Raw genomic sequence first — 12882 nt, 5'->3', positions numbered from 1 at the left:
TAAGATTAAATACGGGGGTCCATTAAACCGTTTTCATATAAGTCTTCAAAGCAAATAACACACAATGTTCTGAAATCCATAATCCCACATCACATGGTAAAACATAAGAACACATTAGAAATACCACAATCACATCCACACGACTCAGATTATATATTATGCCTAACACATAGTCAGGCAGGTAAAATTTGACACTTAAGACTCCAACAGCTCAGAAACCATGAATCTTGATATGATCCTTCTTCACGATACCAGCCTGTTCACATTCACAAGTGAAAACATCCAACAAGATAATTAGATACAGGATCCTGGTATCCAAATATTTCAAAGAAAATTGTTCAAAAACAATTCCAGATTAGATTTCACATCGCTGGAGGTATGCATCAAGGTGTACTTATCAAAATGTCATCGAACAAGTATGATCAAGCATTCTAGAGGGTAACAGATACAATCAATTTAAATTATAAGATTGCAAAACATTGTGATAAGACCCAACTATGATTTGTGCTAAACAAAACTCATTCAGCGACAATCCAACCATGATTTATACCATTAAAATCTACTGTTGCTTGCTTTTCGTTTTTCTTTTTGCATTCTTCCTTTTCGTTTTTCTGTTTACATTTTTCTTCTTACATGACCAAAAAACTTTTAGGTTAAATAAAATTTACACTCTTTATCAGAGCAAAAGGCAAATTGAGAAGCTTATTCTCAAAATGAGTAATTCCAAAAATAAGCCATGAAACACCATTGTGAAAAATAGCAAAGCAAGAAAAGACAAGAAAAAAATATGAAAATTAAAATGGAGAAATTAATCAGGACAAGACGCTATGTAACACAAACATGAGACTATAGTTACCTGGACTAGGAAGGTAGAAACATTCTTCCTCTGATCACCTTGAAGTTGAATAACCTACAACCACAAACAAGTGCTACATTAAGCAACAAGGGATAGATAATTGTTTAATAGGAGGATGTCAACAACACAGACCTGTCCTAGTTCTGGGTCCTGAACAACTGTTCCATTGCAACAGAACTCTTTCTTGACGTCTTTAAGTATCTTGTTATAGCTGAATTCCTTTTTCAATCCCTGAACGGTTGTCAGGCTTTTCCTACCATTTCGCTGCTGTACACGAATATGCACATACTCCTTTGACCCAGCACCCGAGTCATCAGCATTTGCATCAGCAAAAGGATCTAAAAATTGAGGACAGACAGCAAAAACATTATATAATATATAATATATATTACATTCAATCACACTAACTAAGTACCTATAAGGTACAAATTACTAGAGTAAAACATAAAAGTTAGAGCAGTTTGACATAGTGAAGTTAAACAATAGGTACCGTATTCTACAAGTACAGATAACCCAAAGAACTAAGAGAGGAAAACATATGAAGAAAAAACACACTACGCTAATTACATATATAATCAACTGATATTTATTCCATGGAGAAAGATCAGAACATACCGAAGGCAGTAGGAATTTGATCGTCTAATTCAGACATAAAACTTGACTCACTAAGACCAAAGGTTCTACCAACCAGATTGCTCAGACCTGAAAATAAAATCAACATGTTAGTTAAATTGAATTACTATAATAGCAAACTTTACAAAAATTCAAAAGCAAAACCAGTGTCATTAATCATCGCATCAAAACAATCTTCAACACACCAAACGAAAGAAGATATCAGCAATGACCATCCCATGTATTAAAAATTGCCTACCTAATTACCTTTGCTTCAAATTAAAAACACCAAAAATAATGCAACTGAATGATTTAAAATGAAAGCGATTAAAAAAATCCCACAATTAGTTTCAACTTTAGATACATTCAAAAGATCTCAGCAGCATAAAACAGAATGCTTTCCTAGATTACAGGTTTTGACTTAAAATTGATATAGTTCATGGTGACAATCTAGCAACCACACCGTCAAAAAGTTATCACAGAAAAAAAAAGCCCATAACTCAAAAATCATCGTACACTTAAATCAAAATGAAATACTGAATTAGGAAAAGGAAAAAAAAAAAAACACTTTTCACTAACAACAAATACACGATTTATAGCTGAAAGATCTGATAAAAAAATATATCGAACCCCCAAAAAAATGTACGGTAACGGGAAAAAAAAAGCAGAAAAGAAAATTGAGTCAAACTTAGATCATGGGAGACAAAGCGAAAGTCGAACCCTAAAATTAGCGCGGAAGATAAATCAAATCTGAGAAAAAATGATCGGAGATTACCTGATCGTAAATTTAAGGTTTCGATACGTGAAAGATAGGGTAGAGAACCGAAACCCTAAACTGGATAAGGCCGAAGTGAAACTATGATCGCTTTTTTCTTTTTCTGCGACTCGGTGTGGTGTGGTTATGGTTGGAAGAACAGATATTTAATAGTGAAGATATCGCAAGAAGCACGCGTGTCACGTGTTATGATCCGAAAAACAGGGAATAAAGTCGATACTTATATCAGCATTCATAAAATTGATTTTAAATAAATTAATTTTGTAAAATTAATTTTAAAATAATAAGATTTATGTTTAAATATTTTTATTAAATTAAATATTACTATTGATTTATTATATTTCACTGTCATTTTATAAATTTAAAAAATATATATTTTAATAAGTTATATTAAGAGTTTTCTTTTAGTCATTTTTTATGTTTTCCATTAAAAATATTAGCTAATGTCCATTAATGGAAAACATTAGATTAAGAGTCGCGGGAAACCGGATTGAGATGACATTAGAATGAGAGTCGCAGATGAGGTTCACGAAACTGAAGTTGTTGGTAGCACGGGCGGTGATTTGAAGAAGTGTGGTGATGAGCTTGTCAAGGGGGAAGGCGCAAAGGTCGGACCAAGAAAGGAATTGGAGGAGGAAGTGGTAGCGATTGGCGTCGATGAAGGTGGTCGGGGAGAAGTGGTGGTCGTCGGCAGCGAGGTAGGTGTTGGGGACGAAGAGAATGGAGAGGGATGAGTGGTCTGAGAGATCCACGATAAGGGGTATGGTGGAGGCGAATTGGGAGAGCTCCAGCACGATGATGGATAGGAGGGCGATGAGGTTGTTAATATTTGGAGAATGAGGCGCATATGGAATAAGAAAGAAGGTGTGAAATAATGAAAAGTCAAAAATAAGAATAGTATTGTATTTTTACTTTTGTTAGACACTAGACAAAAAGTTGTATGGAAGTTTAGTGAGTTACAAGTTTTTGGGTATTCATCCAGTCCATCCTTCTTTATTTTGTCCTATCCCTCGTCTGATGTAATCCTACCCCCCAAGGGTATTGGATAGAAGACTCCAAGAGGCTTGGGCTAGAGCTACTAAAGAAGGTCCTAAGGTTCTCATGAACCTTAGGGTAGATTTTTGAGCCCATGGGTCAAGGTTGGATCCATTCTTCTTTGTAAATGTTAGAATTGGGTTTTCCTTCTTTTGGGCCTTGTATTTTGGCCATTCTAGTAGTATAGGGTTTTAGCCTTGTATTTCAGGGCATTTTGAGTAGTCTTTGTAATAGGGATTTTTTTTTATATTTTCATGTATTTTGGCATGGGGGTGAGCTTAGCTATTATAGGGGGTGTGTGTAACTAAGCTCTAGCTTTTTTAGGAATCTTCTCAAGGAAGCTTCTCAAGGAGGTGAGCTTAGTTATTAGAGGGGTGTGTGTAGCTAAGCTCTAGCTTCTCAAGGAAGTTTTCTCAAAGAAGCTTTTCAAGAAAGTTTTCTCAAGAAAGCTTCTCAAGGAAGCTACCTAGTCTATAAATAGAAGCATGTGTAACACTTGTTGTAACTTTGATGAATGAGAGTCTTGTGAGACACAACTCAGAGTTCAACTTCTCTCCCTTTTTCTTCCTTCAATTTCGTGCTTCCCCCTCTCTCTTTCTCTCCCTCTTTCTTTTCCTCCATTGAAGCATCCTCTCCAAGCTTCTTATCCAAGGCTCATCTTGGTGGTGAAGCTCCTTCTTCCATGGCTTATTCCTTAATGGATGATGCCTCCTCTCACCTCTTTTCCTTTGTCTTCCGCTGCATCTCCATGGTGGAAAATCACCATTAAAGGACCCCAATGAAGCTCAAAGATTCAGCCTCCATAGAAGCCCCACAAGCAAGCTTCCATCATAGTCCCTTATTTTTTAGCTAATCAAACGCACCCTAACTCTCTATGTGAAACATAATACCGCAACCCTTGACATCTAGAACTTTGCAAACACGCACAGTGGCAAGAGGCTGATGAAGTTGTTGCAGTTGATTTTGATGTCGTCCATGATGTAGTGAAGGTCCTCCAACAAGATGCCAGTTTCGAGAAATCGAAGCATGTTGTCAAGCTTGTCGGCAAAGATCTTGTCATTGTGGTTGGTGTTGAAGAATATCTCTAACTCATTTATGACTTCGAAGTACGAAAAGGGCACCAAACTTAAGTTTTGGTTCAGGTCAGATTTTGAAGGCACAAGTGGGTTCGTTGCCATTGTTTCGCTCGAAAAAGATAAAGATGGTGTTTGGATCGAATCAACGAATGAAGGTGGTTTTGGTTCCAAATCTAAGTCTAAACCTCAATGGAGGAAGATAGTATTGAGTCCAGATCTTGATCTTATCCACACTAATTGCACATTTTCTTCTCAAAACTCCATCTTTTTGCCCCCTGCCGCAAACCATTTCCTCTTTGCGATACCCAAACTTTCTTGTAGTACCCAATTTCAAGCTATGACTCACCCTGTAGAGACTCTTAATGCGTTCTTGCAACACTCACTTTTACAAATCTAATTTATAGCTTTGGTCCTCACTAACTCTTAACACATAATTTCTAGATCAGAGTTTAATCACACAATTTTAGTTTTTTGTTTTTTTGCAAAACCAAAACCGTGTTTGATTCAGTTATGAAGTTTGTGGAGCGTTTCTTAGGAACAAAGATGTTGAAGGTGAGTCGGCTATTATATTTGTTCATTGAGTTCAAGAAGTAGAGTGTGATGAATGGGTGAAAAGGTAATGTCGTCGTCACCGTCATTAGCGACGAAGGCCACCACGACATCTACGACGGTGAATTTGTCGTGTCTCCATTGAAACTGACATCATCCACAATCCACAACTCTTCCTCGACGAACATCTTGCATCCCATTGCATCTTTTTTTCCACTTATGAGCTTGAAAATTCTTCACATGTTTAACAGGATCCTAGGTACCATCATAACCTTTAGGGATGTTTGCAATGCGACTTGATGCAATTTTGACTTCAAATTAGTATGAACCAAATAAGAAAATTAAGTGTGGTATGATTTGGTTTGGTTTAAATTATTTATGAAATCCAAACCAAACCATTTTTTTGTGATTTGGTTTGACTCAATTTTTTCAATTTGAAAATACTTCTTGTAGGTATTAAAAATGTTTAAAATTTTTGTTATTAATTAAACAAAACTTGATTAATAACTAGTTTAACAATCAACAATATAAATCAATAACAAAAGTTTCTAACAAGTGAACTTGAAGTAAAATAGTTATCGTTTTCAAGTTGAATAATACTTAAAAATAATCATTCAACATAAAAGTAAAAACAACACATAATACTTGCTTCTAAGTTTCAACAATTGAAGATAGAAAAAACAATAAAAACAACATTCATAATACTTGCTTTCAACCATGAAAACTTAGAAAGTAGATATTAAACAATAAAACACTAATTGCAACAATAGTTTCTAGGCGTGTTTACAATGCAATTTGGTTTTTTTCTGTTTACGCATGTCAAACCGCGCAATTTGGAAAATTATAAAACTAAACCAAACCAATGGTCATTGGTTTTTATGCGATTTTCAATTTTTTGGGTCAATTTTAGATTTTATGCTTAGTTTAATTATGTTTTGAACAATAATAACAAGTGACTGTGGGAAGCAGGTAGTGTTAGGGGATCTATTTAGCTACGATTGCCTCCACGAAGGACTAAAAATTCACTTGGGGGCTTGACCATAGTCTCACACTCAGGGCTTCTCAACATCCTTTAGGCCTCATATGTCCTCCTCTTGATCTCCTCCTTTGGAACCTGCAACACTTAGTTTGCTTGCAATGCCTCAAGAGAAATTCTCCTTGAATCCTCATGATGTTCCTTCATTGTTTGCAACTCCTACATCACCTCCTCAACTCCTCCATCACCTCCTTGGCTCCTCCATCGTTGGCCTCACCATCACCAATCTCATCTAGATACAAAGCAAACAAAGGGCATCAGGAAACACTTCGTTGAGGCCCATGGTGGGTATCAAAATGTTTTAGGATAAACTTCCTCATATATGGAGATGACCTAGTCGAGAACATTCAAGTGAAATGTATTGCTTAACATGTCTTCTTTGGTTACAATTAGGTCTTATATGTTAGTTCGTTTGTCTAGATTCCTTCCTCCTCTCAATATTCAAAGGTTGAGAGTTGTTACATATATCAAGACGTGTTAAAATCCTGTTCTCCAAATATATTGGAGTATTCAATCCCAACTATATCACAATATGATTATAGACAAATTAGTATCGATGTGGATCGGTTCAGATGGAGATCCAACCCGAAGGATGTACAACTTTAAATTCTTCAATTTTCTTAGAAGAAATTAAATTAGCCGATCAAATTGATGAATAATTTTACATTTCTCACTTATATAACAAAGTGTTACATTACATACAAAAACGTCTTAAAATTTTGAGCATATCTCTATTTTCTTCAAGAGCAATTGTCTCAATAAAACCATTTTAATTTATTTACCCGATTTATCTTGCAAAGAAGTTCTTGGCAATCAGTTAGTCCATATCAATGAGTTACTGGTAACTTTCAAGAGGAATAACTCAATAAAACCAACTTTTTACCCGCATTATCTATAAAAGAACTTCTTGACGACCAGGTAGTCCACTATCAATGAATTACCATACTAAATAGAACACCAATCTAGATGGGCATTTGATTAGTCAGCTAGGATTCTGATTACACATCTAGACTTAATTTACAATGTTAAGGTATAAATTATATCGATAAACACTTTCCACGTAATATTTCCAAGTTCCTTATTTTAATGCTGGGAAATAACAATAAACTTGATGCAAAAGATCTCTAAAGCCACCTTCTAAAGAAATTTTCAAATGCTCAAATACCTAATAATGACGTGAGTGTAAAATGAAAATCGAATTTGTGCCCTGAAATTAGCAATAATCTTATAGTTCGTTTGAATCTCTTTCAAAAGGGGTATTTTGAAGCGACAACTTACAAGAGCTCGAGCCTTAAAAGTTACAGTTTTTTTTTAATTATTATTAAATTCTAAATGAAATAAGATCGAATAGGAGGTCCATTGAACTGTTTTCATATTTGTCTTCAAAGCAAATAACACGCAATGTTCTGAAATCCATAATCCCACATCACATAGTAAAACATAAGAACAGATCAGAAATACCACAATCACATACACAACTCCGATTATCTATCTATTATGCCTAACACATAGTCAGGCAGATAAGGCTTGCCACTTGAGACTCCAATCGCTCAGAAACCATGAATCTTGATATGATCCTTCTTCACGATACCAGCCTGTTCACATTCACAAGTGAAAACATCCAACAATATAATTAGATAGAGTATTCCTGGTATCCAAATATTTAAAAGAAAATTGTTCAAAAACAATTCCAGAATTTTTTTCATATAGCTGGAGGTATGAATCAAGGTGTACTTGTCAGAATGTGATTGAACAAGTATGATCAGCATTATACAGGTAACAGATACAATATCAATTCAATTGTAAGATTGTAAAACATTGTCATAAGACCCAACTATGATTTGTGCTAAATAAAGTCCACTCAGCTACAATACAACCATGATTTACACCATTAAAATCTAGTTATGCTTCCTTTTCATTTTTCTCTTTGCATTTGTTTTCTTACAAGACCAAAAAACTTTAAGTTAAATTAGCATAGTAAATAGGGGATAGGTGCACATTCACCATATATATTTCCAAAACATTGGATATGGTCTCTGGATTTTAACTGGCAAAATATTTGTCAAAAAACTCTACAACTAACATTGCAACATCCAATTTACGTGTGAAGTATTCTTCAAAAGGATATCCAATTGCCTATGCTATTACTATATCAATATCATTGCCAAAACAATATAATAAAGCAAAAGGCACAATCAAGAAGCTTATTCTCTAAAATGAGCCATTCCAAAAATAAGCCTAGAAACACAATTATGAAAAACAGCAAAGAAAGAAGAGACAACAAAAAAAATATGAAAATTAAAATGGAGAAATTAATCGGGACAACACACTATATAACACAAAGATGAGGTTATAGTTACCTGTACTAGGAAAGTAGAAACATTCTTCCTCTGATCACCTTGAAGTTGAATAACCTACAACCACAAACAAGTGTTACTTTAAGCAGCAAGGGATAGATCATTGTTTGACAGGAGGATGTCAACAACACAGACCTGTCCTAGTTCTGGGTCCTGAACAACTGTTCCATTGCAACAGAACTCTTTCTTAACGTCTTTAAGTATCTTGTTATAGCTGAATTCTTTTTTCAATCCCTGAACGGTTGTCAGGCTTTTCCTACCATTTCGCTGCTGAACGCGAATATGCACATACTCCTTTGACCCAGCACCCGAGTCATCAGCATTTGCATCAGCAAAAGGATCTACAAATTGAGGACATACAGCAAACACATTACATAAATCACTAAACCTAACTGGTATAATCACAGTAACTAAGTACCTATAAGATATACTACAAATTACTAGAGTAAGACATAAAAGTTAGAGCAACTTGACATAGAAATTGTGAAATTCATCAATAGGTACCCTATTCTGCAAGTACAGATACCACAATATAACTAAGAGAGGAAAACATATAAAGAAAAAACACACTATGTGAATCTTACACATAATCAACTGATATTTATTCGCTAGAGAAAGATCACAACATACCGAAGGCAGTAGGAATTTGATCGTCTAATCCAGACATAAAACTTGACTCTCTAAGACCAAAGGTTCTACCAACCAGATTGCTCAGACCTGAAATTACACTCAACATGTTAGCTAAATTGAATTACTATGATAGCACGCTTTATGAAATAACAAAAGCAAAAACAGTGTCATTAATCATCGCATCAAAATAATCTTATTAGAAAAATATATCAGCAATGCCCATCCCATGAATAAAAAAATGCTTACTTATTACCTTCGTTTCGAATCAAAAACACAAAAAATAATCCAATTAAATGATTTAAAATGAACACAATCAAATAAACCCACAATTAGTTTAAAATTTTTCACAATTTAAAATACTAATGTTAGATAAATTCAAAAGATCTCAGCAGCACAACAAAACAGAATGCTTTCCTAGATTATAGGTTTTAACTTAAAATTGATATAGTTCATAGTGACAATCTAGCAACCACACCGTCAAAAGGTTATCACAGAAAAAACAATCCCATACCTCAAGAATCACCGTACACTAAAATTAAAAGGAAACGTTGAATTAGAAAAAGAAAAAAAAATATTTTTCACTAATAACAAATACATGATTTATAGCTGAAAGATCTGATCAAGAATAGATCGAACCCCAAAAATATTGTATGGTAACGAAAATAAAAAAGAAAAATAGAAAAGAAAATAGAGTCAAGCTTAGATCGTGGGTGATAAAGCGAAAGTCGAACCCTAAAATTAGCGCGGAAGGGAAATCAAATCTGAAAATAGATGATTCGGAAATTACCTAATCCCAAATTTAAGGTTTCGATACGTCAAAGGTAGGGTAAGGAACCGAAACCCTAAACTGGATAAGGCTGATGTGAAACTTCGATCGCTGCGACTCGGTGAGGTGTGGTTATGGTTGGAAGAACAGATATTTAATAAAGAAATGGCAAGGTGCACCTGCACGTGTGTCACGTGTTATGATCTGGGAATCAGTGAGTGGATGACACGACTATAAGGTGTATTTAGACCGCCGTTTATAATGCCTAATATAATAATTAATATTTGATTATTTTTATTATAAAATTAAAATTTAATATAAAATTGTTGATTCAATATAAAATTTATCTAAAATTATTTCTTTAGAATCAATTTAGTATCCATAATTAATTTTCAAAATTTCTTCTGTGTGAAACAATAAAACATCTAAAAATTTATCTCAAATCAATCATAAATTTAAAATTAATTCTAAAACATGAATCCAAATACAAGCAATAGAAGAATTTTCCTTTTTAGAAAAAGAGATAAGATAACAACAACAAATAATTAGTCGGTACAAAATAGAAGACTTCAATATCTCCTATCACAACAACAAAGTAACATGTTTTTTTTCTACCTCCAATTTTTTTCTATCCTATTTTAGTTCTTCTAATCTAGGAATATACTTGAAAATTATAAGTGTAGTATTTTCAAATTAGAAAAAAATATGATAATGAAAAATTGGATAAAAAATGGAATTAAAAAAATAAAGAAATTAAAAATATATTTTATACCGAAAAGATCTTTCAAGACTCTTTGTTAAATGACTCAAATGTAAATTTTATTACTATTACAATTTTTATAAAAAATAAAAAATATTATTATCATATAATTAATATATATATTAAAATAACTTCAATGAAATTTAATAAATTTGTTAAAAAAATAAATAAATTCAAATATAATAATAATAATAATTATCATAATAAAAAAGATAACTTATCACTTACTTTATTTATAAAAAAAATATTTGAATGATTTTTTCTTAACTCTTGATATAACTAAAAGATTTCAAATGATTTTAGTTCCATTATTCACAAGAAATATATAAGATAATATTCAAATATTCAATTAAATGTTGGCTTGTAGTCTAAGAAAATATATGTAAATATATATATAGAGAGAGAAAATGGCAACACCTAAATTTGAGGTAACAATTTTTTTATAACTTTTATTATGAAGTTTCATCTTTTTCGTTATTATTCTTGTAATTGTTGACTTCTTAAATCCTTCATAATAATATATTATATGCTAAAGTAACAAATTTCTAATGTTCAAATAACAAATCCTTCATATTGTTTACTAGCATGTCATTGGTCCAAGTGAAATTAGGAGGGTGTTGCTATTGGTACTATCACAATTTTTATTATCATTACCACAATCGCTATTGACACTATCCATGTGGGTGCCTTTACGTTGTAGTCTAAAACTACCCCTTGGACCGAAACACAATGGATTTGTGTTTCTGTTACCTATTTTGGGGGTGAAAAAGATAGATAACAATGGAAACATGATTTTGTTGTATTAGTATTCAACGAAATTGTGTTTTCGTTATTTTTTTCCATCCCCTCATATAGTCAACAAAAACACAATTCCATTATATTTTTGGTTTTTATGAAAAGAAATCATGTTTTTGTTACTCATTTTCATTTCACTCCTTGTACATGTTTGTATATTTATGAAATAGAATTGTGTTTCCGTCGATAACTTTTTCGCTATCATTTAACAAAACAAAAAACATGATTCTATTATATACTTACACCACAAAAATATGTTTTCATTGGTGTATTTTTGTTGACCCCTTTTTCCTTTAGTGTGACAGTCAATGGATCCATTTATGGCCACTTCAAAGGGTAACGGGGTCTTAGACAATGGGATCCTCTCTCCCCTTATCTGTTTGTGCTTTGTTTGGAGTACTTTTCCAGAGATATGAGCAGTCTTAAGGATGATGCCAATTTTAAATTTCATCCCAACTGTGCATGTATTCAGCTATCTCATTTGACTTTTGCAAATGATATTATGCTTCTATCTAGAGGAGATATCTCTTTCGTGTCAACTATGTTTGCCAAGCTTCAGCACTTCTGTAGGGTTTCAGGGCTTTCCATCAGCTCTGATAAATCTGCCATATACTCAATCGGTATTAGGCCTCATGAGCTTTCTCATATTCAACAGCTTACTGGATTTAGCTTGGGTGGCTTCCCTTTTAGATACTTGGGTGTTCCCCTTTTATCATCTAGATTAAATGTATGTCACTATGCTCCCTTGCTTTTCAAGATTACTGGCCTGATTCAGGAATGAAGCAAGAAGTCTTTATCTTATGCAGGTAAGCTAGAGTTGATCAGAGCAGTTATTCAAGAAATTGTGAATTTTTGGATGGGGATTTTTCCTTTGCCTCAATCTGTTCTGGACCGGATCAACGCTTCGTGTCATAATTTTCTGTGGGACAAAGCGGATATTGGCAAAAACAAGTCCTTGGTTGCTTGGTCAGTTGTTTTGTTCTCCGAAAAAAGAAAGGGGTTTAGGCCTTTTTAATCTCAAGGACTAGAACCTTGCGCTTCTTTCCCGTATCCTGTGGGACTTTCATTGTAAGAAAGATTCTATATGGGTTTGGTGGGTTCACCATTACTATTTTAGAGGGAGCGATGTGTGAAATTACAATACTTCTTCATCAGATTCAGTTTTGATAAAAAAAAAATCATTCAAATAAAGGACTTTATTATCTTCAAAGAGCTAAGTACGGAAGAGGCCAAAATGAGGATTCAATCTTGGAACACCAATGAACAATTGCTTGTTGGCAAAGTCTATGAATACATTAGAGGTGTCAAGACTACTGTTAGTTGGTGTTCTGTTATATGGAACCCAGCAATCTCTCCTAAGATGTTTTTCATTCTATGGTTTGCTAAAAGGAACCGACTACTTACTCTTGACAAAACTGCTTTTTTGAACAAGGGTTCCCTCGGCCCTTTATGTTCAAATGAGGCTGAGTCAAATACTCATTTGTTCTTTTCTTGCAGGAAATCTCTCCAAGTTTGGGCTCACATTCGTGATTTGGCTCCTTTTCGCAGACATTTTACTTCTTTGATGCGCATTACTGACTCTTTAATTAGGGGCAGATCCACATCAGGTGTTCAAGGAAAATTTCGTTGCCTGAC

The 12882-nt window shown here is 33.7% G+C and overlaps 2 protein-coding genes across 2 annotated transcripts; both read right to left on the bottom strand.

The window, feature by feature from the left end:
* Nucleotides 1-2399, bottom strand: LOC114417055 (protein translation factor SUI1 homolog 1). The gene is made up of 5 exons (XM_028382146.1): nucleotides 2244-2399; nucleotides 1472-1558; nucleotides 989-1194; nucleotides 857-910; nucleotides 1-256 (listed from the first exon to the last, which is right to left on the bottom strand). The coding sequence occupies exons 2-5, from the start codon at nucleotides 1506-1508 to the stop codon at nucleotides 212-214; spliced, it is 342 nt and encodes a 113-aa protein (XP_028237947.1). The 5' UTR covers nucleotides 1509-1558; nucleotides 2244-2399; the 3' UTR covers nucleotides 1-211.
* A 4831-nt stretch (nucleotides 2400-7230) lies between these two features.
* On the bottom strand, nucleotides 7231-9903 carry LOC114417054 (protein translation factor SUI1 homolog 1-like). The gene is made up of 5 exons (XM_028382145.1): nucleotides 9714-9903; nucleotides 8927-9013; nucleotides 8432-8637; nucleotides 8300-8353; nucleotides 7231-7534 (listed from the first exon to the last, which is right to left on the bottom strand). The coding sequence occupies exons 2-5, from the start codon at nucleotides 8961-8963 to the stop codon at nucleotides 7490-7492; spliced, it is 342 nt and encodes a 113-aa protein (XP_028237946.1). The 5' UTR covers nucleotides 8964-9013; nucleotides 9714-9903; the 3' UTR covers nucleotides 7231-7489.
* Between the last annotated feature and the right edge of the window lie 2979 nt (nucleotides 9904-12882).

This window comes from Glycine soja, chromosome 6 (genome assembly GCF_004193775.1).
Source record: "Glycine soja cultivar W05 chromosome 6, ASM419377v2, whole genome shotgun sequence".
NCBI classification, from domain to species: domain Eukaryota; kingdom Viridiplantae; phylum Streptophyta; class Magnoliopsida; order Fabales; family Fabaceae; genus Glycine; species Glycine soja.
This window is presented reverse-complemented; position numbering and strand designations above follow the sequence as displayed.

Bases quoted from the DNA above. Each gene is read 5' to 3' on its own strand.
- LOC114417054 (XM_028382145.1), bottom strand. From the start codon at position 8,963: ATGTCTGGATTAGACGATCAAATTCCTACTGCCTTCG. The intron at 8,638-8,926 runs GTATGTTGTGAT...CTCAATTTGTAG, and splicing joins TCAAATTCCTACTGCCTTCG to ATCCTTTTGCTGATGCAAAT. The intron at 7,535-8,299 runs GTAACTATAACC...GAATGTGAACAG, and splicing joins TTTCTACTTTCCTAGTACAG to GCTGGTATCGTGAAGAAGGA.
- LOC114417055 (XM_028382146.1), bottom strand. From the start codon at position 1,508: ATGTCTGAATTAGACGATCAAATTCCTACTGCCTTCG. The intron at 1,195-1,471 runs GTATGTTCTGAT...CTCAATTTTTAG, and splicing joins TCAAATTCCTACTGCCTTCG to ATCCTTTTGCTGATGCAAAT. The intron at 911-988 runs GTCTGTGTTGTT...TTGTGGTTGTAG, and splicing joins AGGACCCAGAACTAGGACAG to GTTATTCAACTTCAAGGTGA.